Source organism: Macrobrachium nipponense, chromosome 35, assembly GCF_015104395.2.
Source record: "Macrobrachium nipponense isolate FS-2020 chromosome 35, ASM1510439v2, whole genome shotgun sequence".
Lineage (NCBI taxonomy): Eukaryota > Metazoa > Arthropoda > Malacostraca > Decapoda > Palaemonidae > Macrobrachium > Macrobrachium nipponense.
Genome location: NC_061096.1, coordinates 47,513,832 through 47,531,795, shown reverse-complemented (window position 1 = coordinate 47,531,795; position 17,964 = coordinate 47,513,832). Strand labels below are relative to the sequence as shown.

The window sequence follows — 17,964 nt, the reverse complement described above, 5'->3', positions numbered from 1 at the left end:
GAGGGCAAACTCACAAGCAATTAAAAAAAAATTAAAAAAGGTTACTCGTGACTCCCCATTTTTCTAGACACCACAAGAAAGTAATTTCACAAACGGAAAACCTTGAATGTCATGCCTATAAACAGCATCGTCGTTTGTGGCACAGAAACACAAACTGAGAAAAAAATATATACAAAAAAAGAACCGCCCATACCATCATTATGCAAAACAGCAGCACAGAAGCGAACCAGAATCAATAACCACAGGACCACGACAGAGCCCCAATTCTCTGCCATCACTGATCGAGGCAGAGGATCCACCTGGACTAGATAACTTGACTGACAGAGACTCAGTCTCAAAGGAGATAACTTCGTTTACCACAAGTGTTGTTTCTGATTGCGAGTGTGATGCCATTGGAATTACCAGGCTTGAAATTAGGCTGGTAAGAAAACTGGGACATATGATTTATAACTGTAAGTGTGTATGTATGTATGTTATGTGTGTGCATGTATATACATACATACAATTATATGTGCATATATATGTATATATTATATATATATATATATATATAATAATATTATATATATATATATATATATATATATATATATATATATATATAGTATATACGTATATGTGTATGTGTGTGTTTGTGTCCTTTTATACTTAACATACTGCAATCATTCTTATAAAGAGAAAATTACGGCTCTGTTTAATATTTCCTGCCTTTAAATCAACGATAATTATTATTTTCGGCCTTACAATTATCAGTATCATTATTATCTTTTATTACGTCTGTTCAAAGTTTTATTCAGTAGCTGCTATTTAATTATCAGTGAGCATATGCACAACGACAAGAGGTTATACGCAATTACATATACCTTAAGAACATTCTAGGCATTAAGATTATAATTTTCACTATTCGTAGTTTTAGTGTTCTTTAAAAGAAAGCCCTTTTTCCGTCCGTCCGCCCTCAGATCTTAAAAACTGCTGTGGCTAGAGGGCTGCAATTTGGCATGTTAATCATCCACTCTCCAGTCATCCAACATACCAAATTGCAGCCCTCTAGCCTCGGTAGTTTGTATTTTATTAAGTTAAAGTTAACCATAATTGTACCTCTGGCAGAGCTATGGTTACCAACAACATAGACCACCACCAGTTCGTGGTCGAGTTTCATGGGCCGCGGCTAAGAGTTTTGTGGGCCGTGGCTGAGAGCTACCACCGGACAGAAAACTCGATTGCACCGAAGAAACTTCGTCGCATTTTTTACTTTTTATAATTATGCTCATTCTTGTACTAATTTCGAATGTGCACATACTGCTGCTTTGTAGATATCAAATCTGAGTAGAAGGTACCTGACGAATATTCATCTACAGTGATTAAAATCTTACATCCAACAAAGCAAAATACTAAAAGATACGAACAATAATTTTCACCAGTGCTGTGTAATACACTAATTACACTACCACGACAAAGGAAAAGTTGAATTCTTCAGTGGAGTCCACAACTGTGAAATCAAGATACCTTAATTAATTCTGAGACCATCTGTGTGTGACTGACATAGTAATTATTACTTTTTCGTTCGCTACCACTCAACAAAGTCCTTATAGAAAATATGTATGTTCTACAAAAGGACAGTTTATTATTTATTACAACTAAGCTCATCAGAATAGAAAATGCAGACAATACTAAAATCATCTAAGTATAGTTTTTCTTAAACGGACAGTTTGTGACAAAATTAGCATTCTTTGCCCCAGAAAGTCAATTTCAATTGTATATTTTTGTTTACCTGAAATGACTTGATATTGCGGATTGAAATGTAGCATGGGCGACCAACAAAACCATTGGCTCAAGACACCTAAAACCTGCTAACGCATATGCCTTTATTATTATTATTATTGAAAAAGAAACCCACAAAATCACTTTGTAACTTGTTTACTTCTAAGTATTTACATTTAGTTTTACTACACACTCGAGTACTTTCAGGCTCTATCTGTGGCCCATTTTCAAGAGATGTTTGGGATGTTAGCTGGGTCAAGGCCCAGCAGTCTTCTGGAACTTCTTCTCGTTGAGCTGTCATTTATGTGATGGCTGTTCTGGTTTCCTTGAGAGTTGCCAATCCCCTCTTGTCGCTCTGATATCCTGAGCTGATGGTCAATGGGATTAATCCTTGAGGTAAGGGTGTGGTCACCAAAACTAAATGTAAATACTTAGAAGTGAACAAGTTACAAAGTGATTTTGTGGGTTTCTTTTTCGATCTTCAGAAGAAAACTGAAAGAAGTTTTTGTTGGGTTCATTATTATTATTGTTGTTTTTGTTGTTGTACTTAGGACGCAGATCCTCTCTCAAGCATACTTTATTAAAAGTAATGGCTACTTCAGCAGCGTTACACTTGTAGAAATTCATCTCTATTTTCCGAATAGCGGCTTTTTCCGTGCTACCTAAACAGGCTAGTAGAGCGCCTATAGAGGTCATGACCAAATACAGGGTCAAAATCGGTGTATATATTTGAATTTTACAGATAAACTATGATATCATAGTCATCAAAGTCATTAACGATTTTCTCTCTCTCTCTCTTTCTTGAAGCGAGCTTTCGTCTTGAGCTGCCAGATATCCTCTAGGCAAGGAAGCGGAGGGTGGACTGCTTCTGGAGTGGTGTCCCTCCTCCTTATATTTGGTGTAGCGCTACTGAAGTAGCCATTACTTTTAATAAAATTAATTTTAATTAAAAGTATTATTATTATTATTATTATTATTATTATTATTATTATTATTGACAAGGAAGTTATTGGTAGATCTTCGTTGACTAGCTTAGATCTGTCTCCCAATCTTGCCGGCATGGGGATTTAGCACTGATACTTTGTTCAAATACTTTTAACATAGTCACGTTCATATGTAACAGTTTAACTAGTGATACTGGTAGTTAATACAAAGTTACAGCGATATAATCCCTCCTATAGTAGATTCACATCAACCGTGCATTTGACGTCTAGGCCAGTCCCTTACGACGCTCCTGATTGGCTGTTGATAAGCAAATCACAGGGCTGGAAACTCTCAGTCTCTCTCGAGAGTTCACATATGCAGGATATATGTTCCACCTCTCCTGAAAGACGTATCCCTCAGGAGAGGTGGAATATACATCCTACCTATGTGAACTCTCGAGAGAGACAGAGTTTCCAGTCCTGTGATTGGCTTATCAACAGCCAATCAGGAGCGTCGTAAAGGACTGGCCTAGACATCGGATGCACGGTTGATGTGATCTACTATAGGAGGGATTATATCGCTGTAAATTTGTATTAACTACCAGTGTCACTAGTTAAACTGTTACATATGAACGTGACTATGTTAAAAGTATTAGAACAAAGTATCAGTGCTAAATCCCCATGCCGGCAAGATTGGGAGACAAATCTAAGCAGTCAACGAAGATCTACCAATAACTTCCTTGTCAATAATGATAATAATAAATCAGCAGAAATTTCTTCAGTTCTGATAAACTTGCAAAGTGACAAGTGTGCCTATTTTATATATGTCTGTTTATATTTGTGTCATTTTTCCTGAAGCTGTAGACGTAGCATTCTCTTACTAATGAACAGATAATGCTAAGATTTATAATTATGAAGGTTTTCCTGTATTCTGTAAAATCAAAATGTAACTTCAAAATAAAAAGAATCAGTAATTAATTGCGAGAGTATGTTCTCACCAACCTCATATGTGCCGTTGTCGGAGGAAGGAGTTTTTTCCAATTTATTTTTTCTGGTTGATAAATTCTTTTCATAAATTCATACACTTATCTCTGCATTTTTTAAAAGTAAGAGTTTGCAGTACTGAAAAGAATATTATGTGTTTTCACACCAAACAAGGACGTAGACATAGTTTCAAGTTTTTCCACGACGTAATCAACGTTGAAACAGTAACATCTTCCGTTAATGTTGCAATGTGCAATTGTAAAAAGAAAAAAAAAAGGACTATACGTATACCTTCCATATTTTCATGTTTTTAATTTAATTTTTCATTCCATAACTGCACAACCGTTAGTTTAAGCGTTATGTTTACCTGGGAATCGTCGTACTCGTAACGGCATGAGAGAGAGAGAGAGAGAGAGAGAGAGATTCTGACGCCCTTGTTTAGAGAACAAATACTTGAGCGAATTGCGCCTAGGGCGGAGACAACCTCCCTTGGAGAGGGGGGTGGGGTTGAGCAGGGGGAGGTTGAAAAAGGTATCAGAGAAGCTTTCTCCAGAGCGACTGCGAAGTTTGTTATGAGTTAGCTAAAAGCTATTAGGAGAAACGGTGATCTCTTTGCTTTTCCTCCGTGATATAGGAGATTGCTGCTGTTGTCTTCATAGTGTCAGGAAGAAGAAGAAAAAAAAGAGTCTAAGGTGGAAGACAATACTCAAATGCTGTTTGGAGCTTTCGTAGTGATGCGTCTTTGAATCCATGGTTATACTGATTCTTTTAGGCGTTATCTCTCATGTTTTAATATGAAGCAAAGAGAGATTATGCAACATCTTTGCAGAGGTTTGGAAAAGGCTTTTAACGTACTAACTGGTCTATAATACAAAAATTGTGAGTTTATTTTCATTCGTAAATCTCGTTAAACCATAAAGGACCGCAAAGGTCGAATTCTAACAAAGTTGGGTCTAGGGCGACCATTGAGAAATCCCTGATATCATTAGGTTATAAACCGCTGAACATTGGCCTAGGAGCCTTTTACTGAAATATAAAATGGTGGTATAGTTTTCAACTCCAAAATGAACTCCCATGAAAGTCTATAGCCACTCCCTTTCCACTCCCGTTAACTCCAACAATACTTATGCCATCTCCTCCTACGAGACTCTCACTCTTGAATGCTACATTATGCAAATGAGTGTCTACTCCATCACCTCATTATCTGTCCTTCCATCACTGCTAGGATCCATTTCTCTTCGGCTTTGACGAAGTTATCTCTGTCTCTTCCCTAAGGATACGTTTCTACCACGCCTCCATAAGAAAGAATTGTATTAAAGGGACTCCCAAATGGATATCAGGCGCCATTTAGCACGTCTTCTTATTTAAGTAAACATAGTTAAAGGCAAAATGGAAGGAGGAAGAGAGAGCCGTTTCAGTGGCAGCAGTCTAATATTACTGCTACTACTACTACTACTAATACTACTACTACTACTATTAATTTCTCGCTTTCACAACGGGTTGCAAACGGGGGATGATGAATTTGATTATGCAGTGTGTTTGCTGAAAATTTTTCTTTTATTAATTCACTAGTCACTGTTACAAGAATTCACAAAAAATACACACAAACACACACACACACACACACACACACAGAGAGAGAGAGAGAGAGAGAGAGAGAGAGAGAGAGAGAGAGAGAGAGAGAGAGAGAGAGAGAGAGAGAGAGAGACCATCATCCCCCTCTTTTAATTGCCTTATGGCCACAGTAACTGAATTTTCAGTCAGGTTTATTAGCAAAATGGCCCTATGTATTTGAGGTGCCTATCTTAGGCCTATGATAAGCGAGTCTTAATCCGTCCTTAAAGATCGGATGTGTAAATGTATTTACCCTGAAGTTAGGCCTAGCTTTAAAGTTACCGTAATTATTCTGGCCTATATGACAAAAATTATGTATTTTATACTAAAGTACATTATGTATTCGATATTCGTATGACTTGTGCTATTGTTAGGCTTATAATCTCAAGTTCATTTAATTTAACTGTGTAGCTTGTATCAATATGGTGTCAATAACGTGGTCCTCGTTCAAAAATTATTTATAGTCGCCAAGATAAAATTGAAGTTCAGAAGTTTCCAAAAATCTAATGAGTTAACATTGCCATAAGCAGTAACTTTCGTAAGGTGACAGTGGCCTCAGTGCACCTCACACGGTGCACTGTAGTTATTACTAAACGTTCTCGTTCTTTGCAGAATCCGTAAGCAGCAGCGGCCTAGTAGTAGCTACTTACTAGGTCAAGATTCTTTTCCTTGCTGTTACCATTGCTAAAGGCTACTTTTCCCTTGCCGTGATGGTTCGATAACTTTTGTCAGAAAGAAATTATTTTTAGAGATATATTCCAAAACAATTTGTACTTAAGAGAAAGGCTTAAATGATATAGCACCATACCAAATGAATAATTCGATGGCATAGGTCTAGCCTGAGCTACCACATTTCATTTTGCTGCTATTACCAATCTTTGAGACATTTGGTTTGATGAAGATATACATTAAGCCAAGGTTTGTTACACACAGAATGCGAGTATTTTACACTTCGATCAGAGTAATATAAGTTCTTTTCTAGGATTTGGTTAATTCGGCCTAGAATACTTTCATAGTAATATTCTTAAAGATGAGACTCTTTGGCAAAACCAGTAACCTACACATCTACAGACTACTAAGCCTTTTCAGTAACTGACAAGTGACAAGCTCACTTTTACTTTATATGATGTGGCATAGCATATAAATTGAATGAAATTGAGAATTCAAAACTGAAGTCGCCATTGCCTCGAAGTGCCACAATAATATGTTGAAAGTATGACATGTAGACACATAACTCTGACACTGCCTTTGATGTCTAAAACTGGAAAAAAAAAAACATGGCATACACCGTATCATACAAGCTTACATATATACTGCAGATAATTCTTGATGACTGACAAAATATAGCAGGCATCTTCATGCATCACAGCAACATGCTTAATCAAAAGACGAGACTAGTTGACACATCTAGTGTTATACTTATAAGGCCTACATACTAATACATCTGACTAGCACAAAATTAAGGACAAATTATTTCTATTATGCTTCGTTTACCTGTGAAACATTAACCATTTTCTCTTGAAGACTTGTTTCTTCCTGTTTTGGCAGCCATAAGCATCAAGCCAAAACTGCCCGTAACTCTTCGTCTGCTTAAATGAAATTCTAAAACGACATTACGACATAAAGTCATATGTTATTAACCTCCTTATGTTAGTATTAAGAAAATTTTCCATACGTCATCTCTTGTAATCAATCTTTATACATATAATATTAGAATAATATAATGGTTAATTTGATAAATTCGAGTGATAATTGTGACGTCACTAAACCTGTAAAACCTCTTGAAACCAAAACATTGACCCTGAGTGTGCATGTAATCTGGACAGGACGAGTTTCAGTTTTTATTTATTCAGTGTGAGTAAGACCAACTTTTTAATAAGATAAAAACTACTATTATAGGTAGATCTAGGGTAGATAGATCTCATACCTAAACACCGGCATAGGATATAGCCTAGTATGCCTATATTAGGTTACCTAGTAGTATTTAGGTAGCTAGGTATGTCGAACAAAAACGGAATTAGGATTAGGCTATGCCTGATTTAATACCTGATGAGAATTAGAATAGGTTTGGCTGTGCCTACCTATTAATGAGAATTGGAGTAGACTAGTATATGTCTAGCAATAATGAGAATTGGAATAAGCTACTAACTACTAGCTAGGTATATAGGCTATATACGCTATGCTTAACAATAATGAGAATTGGAATAGGCTTGGCTATGTCCAGCAGTAGATAATGAGAATTGGAATAGGCTAGGCTAGGCTAGATTATGCCTAACGGTAATGAGAATGGGAATAGGCTAGGTTATGCCTAACAGTAATGAGAATTGGTATAGGCTAGGTTATTCCTAACAATTATGAGAATTGGAATAGGCTACTTAGGTTATTCCTAACAATAATGAGAATTGGAATAGGTAAGGGTCTGTATAACAGAAATTATATTCCTAGGCCTAGGGTAAAAAACCGCATGGTACAGGGGTGGACCATGTACGATCAATGTGTACAACCCCAAAAAAAGTACATTATAATGCGTCCTGACATCGGAGATGGGCATCAGACGCGACTTCTTGTTGGTGAGAAACGGAGCTAAAGACCTCTACTCCGGTGTCAGGACGCGTTATAATGTACTTTTCTTGGGGTTGTACACATTGATCGTACATGGTCCACCCCTGTACCATGCGGTTTTTTACCCTAGTAGGCCAATAGGGTAAATGGCCGAGCGGCGACATAGTTGCCAACTCTCTCGGAGCGCAGCCACTTCCCGAAATACTGCTTGAATTATGCCATTATTTCATAATTCAAGAGAAAACACTTATTTTGAGAGGGGTGTAGAGGTCTCAGTGTGCTGTTTGGATGGGCCACAACTCTGGGCTGATGCTCATGGCAGTGAATTCAAGTACTTTTTCAGGAAGGTGGCCGCATTCCGGGATCAGTGGCCGCTTGATCATGGGTAATGGGGATTGCTTAAGGTTCTTTGCAGCCTCCCTTTGGCCTCCAGCTGCCACTCCTTTCATTCCTTTTACTGTTTTTCTGATTATATTCTTGTTCTTTCATCTTGCTGTCTATCCTCTCCTAACAATGGTCTCACTTTACATTTCAACGTCTAGACTGATAAAAAATCTCTGTTTTTTTCACATAGAAATATATTTTAACATATAATTGTGGATTTTTTGACAAAATGGTCTCATATAGTAGTACAACTGCAAGGTTTTTCTCATGTTGCACATTTAATAAATCTTTTTATTTTCAATTCCCCTCTCAGTGTTGAGTGACCTCATAGGTCCCATCAGTTTCTTGGGATGAACCACAGCATGAGGAAATTTCTGGAAACTCAAAAGGTAGGTAGGCTATCTAGGCCACCTGAGTTGGCCTAAAGCCATATACCCTAGTTTACAGAGAAAAATAAGTAGGCCTAACTGGAATTTAAAAGTTTGAATCTATTAAACCAAAATATCATGTAGGAACATTGGTATCTGAAGCATCCTACTTGCTAGGATAAGCTTTAGGTAGGGTAATAGATCAGGACTTGTACGATTAACAATTATCTTGCCCAAAGCATAATGCCTATATTTTTCCATTTAGTTATGTTTTTTAAATGAATTTAGTGTTTATTATTTTGTAGATTGGTTTAGTTTTATGTAAAAGGACTATAGGTACTAATAAGAAACTACGGTTTACTCTATAACTGTTTCAAAATAAATAATTGCAAATTTTTCTTTGTACCTGACCAGTCTATGGTAGTGATGGCCCTCAAGGCAAAGGAAATTGGAGATTTGTGTTTGACCGAGGCGGAAAAGGGAGATGGACTGAGGTGTCAGCTAGATGACGTTAAGGATACCATCAAGAGGTTTATGGATGTGCAAGAAGAGGCACTGAAGAAACATGAAGGCCTTGTTCTTGTTATTGGTGAGTATGTTAGTGTAAGGGCCTTTTCAGAAATCATGTTGAATATCTTTTAGAGAAGGAAATAACGTTGTTTGGTCGTCCATTGTCCCAATAATTGGACTGGAAATATTCAGTACAGTCTTGTAGCTTTTGTGAACTAATAATCTTTCAGTGTTATAAATAAAATAAAATTGAATATTATGGCCTGGGTCCAATTCCTAAGCCATCTACAACCACAGCAATAGTTTTACCTGCCTAAGGAAAATGTATACAATTTGAGCCATTGATAACTTTATTTAGTTTGGTGTTAGTTTTTGGAAAACTAGCAATCTGTTCATCAGACCAAGTTACCTTATTGACAATACCTATTAATTTTTGAAAGACTTGAATATTTAAATTTAAAGAAAATTTGGTATTCATGAACCTTACAATATGTTGTAGTGCATTTTGTAACCAAGTGTAATAATAACATCTAGCATATATAAGTTATTGGCATGATTGTATTTATGGTACAATTTTGATGCGAGGATGGTAAAAACTAATCATTAAAAAAACTTAAGCAGTAATGTTTAACATGTCATTACGTAGAAGGGTGATGTTGACTTACTTAGAACAAGGATTTAATATACTTAGAATAATAATTTTGACTGACTTAAAATAATGATTTTGACTGACTTAGAATAAGGATTTTGACTTCTTTTGTTTACCTTAGTGATTTTTCCTCTCCTTCAGATTCCAGGAAGAATTTGACAGAGGAGTTAACAAAGCTTAGAGAACAACGGGAAGAAGCAGAGAAGGTAAGGTTTTGTGTCATATCTGCTTTCAAAATTAAAAAAAAATATCCCTGAGGATTTTGTGTAACTGGAACCACAAAACTTCAGGCATACTATCCTAAAGCAATTCTCCTTGTATTTTAATAATTTACATACAATTGTATAAATTTATTTTTAGTTTGTTCATCTATTGTTTCTTTTCAAATAGCTGATACTTCTTTCAAATGAACACTGTCTTATTCTATGGAAACTTGAATTTCAAGTCAGTGGCCCTTATGGGCTTGTTCCATATGAATAGAGTTCATCCTCTGAATAATAATAATAATAATAATAATAATATAATAATAATAATAATAATAATAATAATAATAATAATAATAATAATAATAATACAGGCAGTCCCCAGGTTACAACGGGGGTTCCATTCTTGAGACGCATCGTAAGCCGAAAATCGTCTTAAGCCGGAACATCGTCAAAAATCCTAAGAAAACCTTACTTTTAATGCTTTGGGTGCATTAAAAACTATATAAACTGCATTCTTATTGCATATTTCATAAAAAAAACTTCAAATATTGATTAATTTTGCATTTTTGGAGTCATATTTTTTGTGCCAGATCAGCTTTGTAGGCGTCATAACACTGGTACATTTGTCTTAACCTTGGAAATAATTTCTGATGAATATAATTGGAAAGCGCCTTAACCTTGGAACGTTGTAAGCGGATCCCGTCGTAACCTGGTGTCTGCCTGTAATAATATTTTGCTAGGTATATACTGTATTTCTGCACAGTTGGCTGCTAGCCTCAACACTTTTAAATAATAGTCTTTATCTAAGTTTAGAAAAAAGTACTGTACCAGTCATTTTGCTTTCATATTAATGACTGATTTTGTATGCAAACATATTAGGCAAGTAGCTTCAACAGTGATACAACTTATGACTCCAGGTCCCAATTTTATAACAATTTACAGGACTTATGGTTCTTGATGGCTTTTGAAGGCTTGATTCTTTTCACAGGCGCGTTTCACCAGGTTTGAAGAACTGGAGAGAGACCTGGAAATCTCATACATAGACCAACAAAAGGAATACGAATGCCAAGTGGAGGATATTGTGAATAAAGGTTGGATCTCAGTTCATTAATTTTACTTTAGTATCTATTTAATTGTTCTTTTATTTAAAATTATTTTTTGTATGTAAATCTGTATAGTTTTTCATTATACATATATGTATATATGAGAATGCCCAAGCATGGTGTACTGTATACATGGATATCATTATCCAACTTGCTGGATAAATTGCATAGTGGTAAGCATTACATTGCATATAATGATTTTTTCAAATAAGTTGTCTCGTGGTGACAGTCTTACAAAAATGCAACAGAAGCAAAGTTTTCTCCCAATTGTTAATTGTTAACTGCGGATATAATTAAATGAATAGTAACGTACCTTTATATTGATTTAAATGTTAGTATTTACACGAAGTTTGTGGATATTGTAAGAAATTCTTGGTCTTGAAACAAAATGGTAATACTGAGGATTGTGATAGCTTTGATTACCAGAGATATAGGCACAGTACTGCAGTTTGTGTTAGTGGTTACAGATTTTTTTTCATTAGCGAGGGGACAAATTGTATCAGTGCTATCCTGTTGACAGTGTAGGATTTTGGGAAGTCAAATCCTGCTGGAGTCCTTGGTTTGGTATTAAACTTCATGAAAAGTATTCTTGTATGTTTTCAAGGCTTTCTAACATTTTTTTTGCATATTTTTATTCTTATACTTGCATGAATAAGTCTCATACAGTACTATACACCACTGGGTCCACTGACATTTTGTTGTATGCACAGTGGGGTTGCAAATATTTTTAGCTGGTACCACTGGGTGCATTCTGAATAGAATGAGTTTGTAATAACAGATGTGTCAGGCATCAGTGACTAGATGTTGCTACCCTATATTATAAAATAGTCACCCAAACTTTTGGTAAGGCATGTGTAAAAGTAATTAACTTGACTGTGATTCCTAATTTTACCCAGACTGTGATTCCTCATTTTACCCACTTTCAATTTTTGCAGCCAAGATGGTTGAATTGGCTAACAAAATTGATGTGGATTTGAAAACCCAGAAGATTCAGGAACTGAAGGAAGAATTGAAAAAGAAGGAAGCACTGGGACTGAAGGAACTCAAAGAAGTTAGGAAGAAGGTAAGCATGAATTATGCAACAACTGTGTGGTTCCGCTCTGTTTATAACTTCACTTCTTAAACATATTTTTAGTTTCTTTTTCTGATAACCAGATGCTCCTGGATTCCATAGTAGTTCTTGCAGAAAGGCAAATATTTTTATTGTGACAGATATGTTCTACCATTGAATGTTATGCTCTTTTTTCAAAGAGTGCAAGGAATTTTGAGTAAAATTTATTAAGCAGTGATATACAACAATGCACTTGAAAATTGTTTGAGTTACCAAATATTTTTTGGTTGAAGTATTTGCACTGTTCAGTAAATAATTCTGTTTTGTGTAAAAATATTTGAAGAGAATAGTAACTTTTTCTTGTTATATTCAGATGATTGTTCATTATAATGTCTTCAGTGAAGTTCTTTGGTACACTTTGTTGGGACAAATGTGTTTTGTTGCAAAATCAAATTAGGTTCCCAAAGCTGCCCTATATACTAACAAAGCTTTCTTTAATTAATATGTACTGGACTCTCCTAGTTGTGAATAGAATGATTTGTTCTTAGGTGAAAGGAAACTATAGCTAGCTTTAAAAGTTTTGCCAACTAGGTGGTACAAGACTAAAAGGAACGAATGATAAGTAAAATGATGAAATAAATAAAGCTGATTTTGGAGGGGTGCTAGTGAACACCATTAGCTACTGCATAACACTGAGCTCTGCAAGATACAAAAAGTGGTATTCCTCAGTTTGGTCCTGATTTCTGTATCAGATATATTTAACATCCTGAGTCATTTTTTCCCAGAACCACAAAGAACTGGAATGCCTGAGAAACCAAGCGACTCAGTTGCAGCAAAATCAATCTTCCAGAGCAGTTTCAGACGTAGACCTTATTACTGGAGTAGGTATTTTGTGTATATTTGGGAAAATTTTTTCTTACAATGAATGACTTGTGTTATTATTATAGAGTTTTTCTGTTAAATAATTTGAATTTAAGTATGAGAATTAAATGAACTCCATGTTCTTTGGAAGTTTTAATTTCAAGTCAACAGCCCCTGTTGGCTTGTTCCATATGAATAGGTCTCATTTTCTTAATAATAATAATAATAATGTTGACTGTAGATTTCCAATGACTTTAGGAACCTTTTGTATTTTTGAAAATAGTTATTGGTCCTTAATATTATCAGGATCTGTGTTATTGTCATAGAATTTGTTGTTAAATGAATTACATTGATATACGAGAGTTAAATTGTGATACAAATTAATTTTGGCTGCCAGTAGAACAAAACACCAAGCTTTTTCATATTTCAAACAGAGATTGCAAGCCATTAGACATGAATATGACGCTAAGGTCCTTGAGATGGAAAATGAAACCTTGGAACTGACAACACAGAATGCTGCTCTGAATGAGGAACTCCAGAGCATGCGTGAGACTTTGGAGCACCAAAAACATCTGAATGTTGCTCGTGATGTTAAGGGATCGAATGTGACTGTCAAGTAAATATCAGTTGTTCTTCTTAGCCAGATTAATTCTGATTGTCTTAGAGGAAAGATAAATGCAAGTTGCATTTTCATATATTAAGTTATTGACACATTTATATTATAGCTTCGGATTCATGGTTGTTATTTTTTTTGACACTGTTGCTCAAGTGACCAGGCTATCCAAAACTGTGATGAGTCAAGAGGGTTGTAAAAAAATAAAAAGGATTTGTGAGGTAATGTGCAATTTTTGTATGAAAATATTTTTCTTATTTGCAAGATCTTTTTAGAAATTCAGTTCAATCTAAATTGTTGCCTTCCAGGAATTGTATAGATTATAATCTTATGTTGTTATTTTCCACAGCATGATTACAGATTGGTTGAGTTGTTTATGCTGGGCAATTTTATATAAATGGCAATAGAAGCAAAAAACTTTGTAGGGTCATGCTTTTCTGATTATGTAATTCTCAATAAAATGAAACCTTTTACTTTGATTTAGTTAGCATTCTTTGTGGTATGCTTGCCTATTGTTTGTTATAGTTAACTCTTTTTGTGGTATGCTTAACTCTAAGCAGAATGTTGTAGCTGGTTGTGCAAGAATGAAAATGCATTATTAATGTTTTGGTTACCTGCTGTCAATTGACACATACATTTGCATCCATTTACAAAGAGAAGAAGATTGGACCCCATTTTAGAAATTCTTAATCATGTGGCTTAAAGTAAAGCTACCTTTTGTCTTTTGTCAGAACTTCCTCTTGAAAGGATAAACTCAACTTTTTGGAAAGCTGTGTTGTTATTTGTTCCGATACGTAATACAAACCATCGGTCCTTTAACAATAGGAAGTAGCTAGCGCAGCTGGAACCCCGGTTCGTGAAACGGTCGTAAAGCTGGTTCGAACAAGGGGAAGAAAGGCTAGTTAACTGCTTGTCCGACAGTCGCGCGCCGCGCGACTGGAGGTAAACAAATCACTTTTGCTTTCGGCCGTGGGTGTGAAGGACGTGTTCGTCATCGCTCTCTGCCCGCTTCATCGTCGTATGCTTTGTTTATATTGTGTTTTCTACTAATGGTTTGTTTGACTTGAAAATGAAACTGTAAGTACACTGTTTTCATTTTCATTACTTAATTATGAACTTGAATTATGTCTCGGTGCCGAGGGCGGGCGCGCTCCCGGAGATAGCAGCCCGAGTCAATGTATTTTGGGCGAAGTCTGTAATTGAAAATGTAAGTACTCTTTTCATTATATTTTTGCCCTGTGCGTTCGTTACCGAGAGTGTGATTGCGCTCGGCACGAGCCTTTTAATTTTGTATAATAGAATGCAATGAAAGTGGATTCGCAATTGCAATATTCTTTTCATTTTCATTTTCATTAGTTTGATTTGCATGAAATTTAATTTGGATCAATTTTTCGTTCTTACCCGGGAATTGATCCTTACGTTTTTTTTATGTGAAAATGAAATCGCAAGTGCAACAGTATTCGTTTCATTTTCATATATATTTTTATGATAGCATCATATTATTGAATCAAGTTTCCGTTCTTACCCGGGAGGGAATTGATTTTTTCCCCTTTAAGTTCTATGAAGTGAATCGCAAGGGCAGTATTCTGTTTCATTTTCATATTACTTTTCACTGCTGTGCGGGGGTGGGGGAAGCGAAGATCTGCCAGGAAGTCGTCGGGAAGCTTCTCCCGCGACTCCCTTGGTATCCGATTCTTCGTCTTCCTTCCTGCCCCCGCTCAGCTTCTTCGTTGTATTTTTGGTATTTGGGGTCTTCCTTGCGTTCGGGGTGGGGTGGGGCATGTCTTCCCCCCGCGCGTGAGGGAACCCCTCTTACTAATCTATCTATGTTACCGCAGGTGCTACATCCGTGGGAGACGACCTTGGACAGGTATGGACCACCGCGGAGGCAGGGCGTGCCTAGCCATCCACGGGCTGCTGCAGCGTCTAGCGAGGTCTGGGGCGGTCTCCACTACTAACACGGGCCGCTTATGCTGCTCCCCCCCCTACTAGTCTACACTCCCCATGCTGTGTCGATGGACGCCGTCTGCCGCTACTAGGGCCGCAGCCGTACCGAGGTGGGGTTGCCGCCGCCGCCTGTTTTCTTCGTGTTGCCTGCCCACCCCAGACTTCCGCTGTTCCAGCAGCTCGCCCCTGGACCGGCCGCCAGGACCCAGGTTCCGCTGACTGCCGATGATTCTACGAGGCGATCGCTGGGCCTGCCGTACCTGCGCTGATGTGATTCCCGCTGTTGGCTTGCTGTCCCTTCTGGGTCTACCGCTTCCGCTGTTCCTGCCGCTCCTGAGCTGGTTGCTGTTCCCTGTCGCTCCTGGTTCCTGTGCCTGTCCATGCTGGTCCTGCCCACGGTGTGTCTTCCCCAGTCCCAGGTCCTTCCGGACAGGTGCAGTCGGGCCGTGTTGCTTCGGCAATAGCCCCGGCTCCGGCCTGGATGGAGGACCTGACGACTGTCCTGCGTGAGCTGACGAGGAAGAGGAGAAGAGGAGCTGTCATCTTCGTCTTCATCGTCTGCTGCTGCCTCTTCCCCTTCGACTTCTAAGGCCATAAGCCGAAGAAGAAGAAGGCTGCCTTCCCCCTAAGAAGTCTCCTTCGGGAACTTCTAAGGGCCCGTCCCACCCAGGTGGGACGGGGGGGGTCCTTCTGCTGGTCCTCCTCCTGCTCCTTCGGGAGCTGGGGCCCGTCTCCCCTTCCGTAAGGAAGAGATAGACGGGGACCAGAGGTAGTATCGGTTAGCTCTGGTATCTTCCTCGCCTGGTGCTAGCGGCGATGCCGCTACGCCAGGTTCCGGCTCGGTCTCTCGTTCGCGAGAGATCCCGAGTGTACGTTCTCCTCGGGAGACCGTGCAGCCAAGTTTCGGCGCCAGAGTTCGCTCGGCGCCAAGACGCGGCACGGAGCAGAAGGCTGGTGAGAGACGCTCAGGTGACTCTTGCCAGGCCAGCGGCCGCTCTTGCAGCGACCAGCTGGTAACCCGGGTTTTCCCCCCTAAGAAGGCTACTTCGGGACCTTTCTAAGGGCCCGTCTCGACTCACGGCGATTCGGGGAGCTCTTCTGCTGGTCCTCCTGCTCCCTCGGGAACAGGGCCCGTCTTTTCTTCTACCAAGGAGAAGAAGACGGGGACCAGAGGAGTACCAGCTTAGGCTGGCACTTCTTCCCGCCTGGTTCTAGCGGTTCTGCCGCTAAACCAGGATCCGCCTCGGCTTCTCGTTAGCGAGAAGTACCGAGTGGACGGTCTCTCCCGCGGGAGACCGCCCAGCCAAAGTCTTGACACCCGAGCTCGCTCGCCGCCAAGACCGAAGCGCGGAGCAGAAGACTGGCGAGTGTCATGCAGACAACTCTCGCCAGGCCAGTGGACGCTCTTGCAGCGACCAGCTGGCTGCTCGGGTTGACGTGACGGTCGCTGACCCAGCCACGGGTTGAGGCGAGGAAGGGGTCCCCCGCGGCCGTCTCGGTACCAGCCACGGCATGTACCAGCGGCTCGACGCGCCGAGAGGACGCTCGCCGGTCTCACCGCACAGCGAGCCTAGCAGGTCACCTGACGCCGCTCCCATCGGGGACCGGGCGGAGACGGTAACCAGCAACAGCTCGCCTGACGCTAGAGATCAGCGTCGACGTTCTCAGCCAAGCCTCTCGCCCCAGGCGAGCGGCAAGGCTAGGCCTGCTGCTCGATCGCCACCGCGGGTTGACGATCAGCAGCAGCCCTCCAAGCACGCTGGTCCTGCCAGCGAGCTAGGGGGGAGCGTCAGGTCTGCCTCTCCTGTACCTTCAACCTCCTCGGGCTACACCGGGAGGAGCGAGGTAACCTATGAAGTGATCGCGAGAGGTGCGCCGCTCGCGATCCCGCTATGACGCCGTATGGACCAGGCACGGTTCTAGGACCGATCAGGACATACGCGCAATTAGCTGGAGGCGACCGTCAGGGGTCTACCGCTGTTCCTCCTTCTCAAGGAGGAGTATCTCGGAATCGTTCTTGTTGGAGGGACTGGACGGTCCTACTCCGCAAGACGCGGTTACTCCCGAGATACAGAGGAATTTGCAGAAGTCATTAAGCTGATTCGTCAGCATAATGACCCTGCGGAAGGATTGCCGCTCCCACCAGCAGAGCCCACGTCTCTGCTCGAGTCGTTTTGGGGCCCGAGAGGGAACCCAAACCGCGGTGGGTCTGCCGCGATCGGAGCTTGCCGATTCTGTCTCGAACCAGTGTGTCTCGTCTCCGGACAAGAAGGCTCTCTCAGTTCTGGCCGGTCGATCAAGCTACTTCCACCTCCTCTACTGCGACAGCGGCGTTTTCTACGTGTCTTCGGACACCGTATTTAAATACTCCTTCGGTCCTCCTGAGAGGTTTCGACCTCGACGAGGACTGGAATGAGTCCGAGGACGG

The 17,964-nt window shown here is 39.7% G+C and overlaps 2 protein-coding genes across 4 annotated transcripts in view; one reads left to right on the top strand and one right to left on the bottom strand.

The window, feature by feature from the left end:
* The window catches only part of LOC135208745 (uncharacterized), a 16,067-nt gene extending 9,179 nt beyond the window's left edge, over window positions 1–6,888 (bottom strand). For 2 of the 3 annotated variants that reach the window (XR_010313213.1, XM_064241242.1), the window contains exon 1: window positions 194–287. Coding sequence is in view for 1 of the 3 variants with exons in the window: in XM_064241242.1 (XP_064097312.1) it covers window positions 194–275 (82 nt within the window). In the remaining 2 variants the exon portion in view is untranslated. Of the gene's footprint in view, window positions 1–193; window positions 288–6,776 lie in introns of those variants that run through there. The other variant, XR_010313214.1, reaches the window with a different exon arrangement.
* A 114-nt stretch (window positions 6,889–7,002) lies between these two features.
* Window positions 7,003–14,068, top strand: LOC135208746 (flagellar attachment zone protein 1-like). Its single transcript, XM_064241243.1, has 8 exons — window positions 7,003–7,136; window positions 8,542–8,617; window positions 9,011–9,185; window positions 9,897–9,961; window positions 10,950–11,052; window positions 12,000–12,127; window positions 12,901–12,996; window positions 13,411–14,068. The coding sequence occupies exons 2-8, from the start codon at window positions 8,579–8,581 to the stop codon at window positions 13,594–13,596; spliced, it is 792 nt and encodes a 263-aa protein (XP_064097313.1). The 5' UTR covers window positions 7,003–7,136; window positions 8,542–8,578; the 3' UTR covers window positions 13,597–14,068.
* Window positions 14,069–17,964: the final 3,896 nt, after the last annotated feature.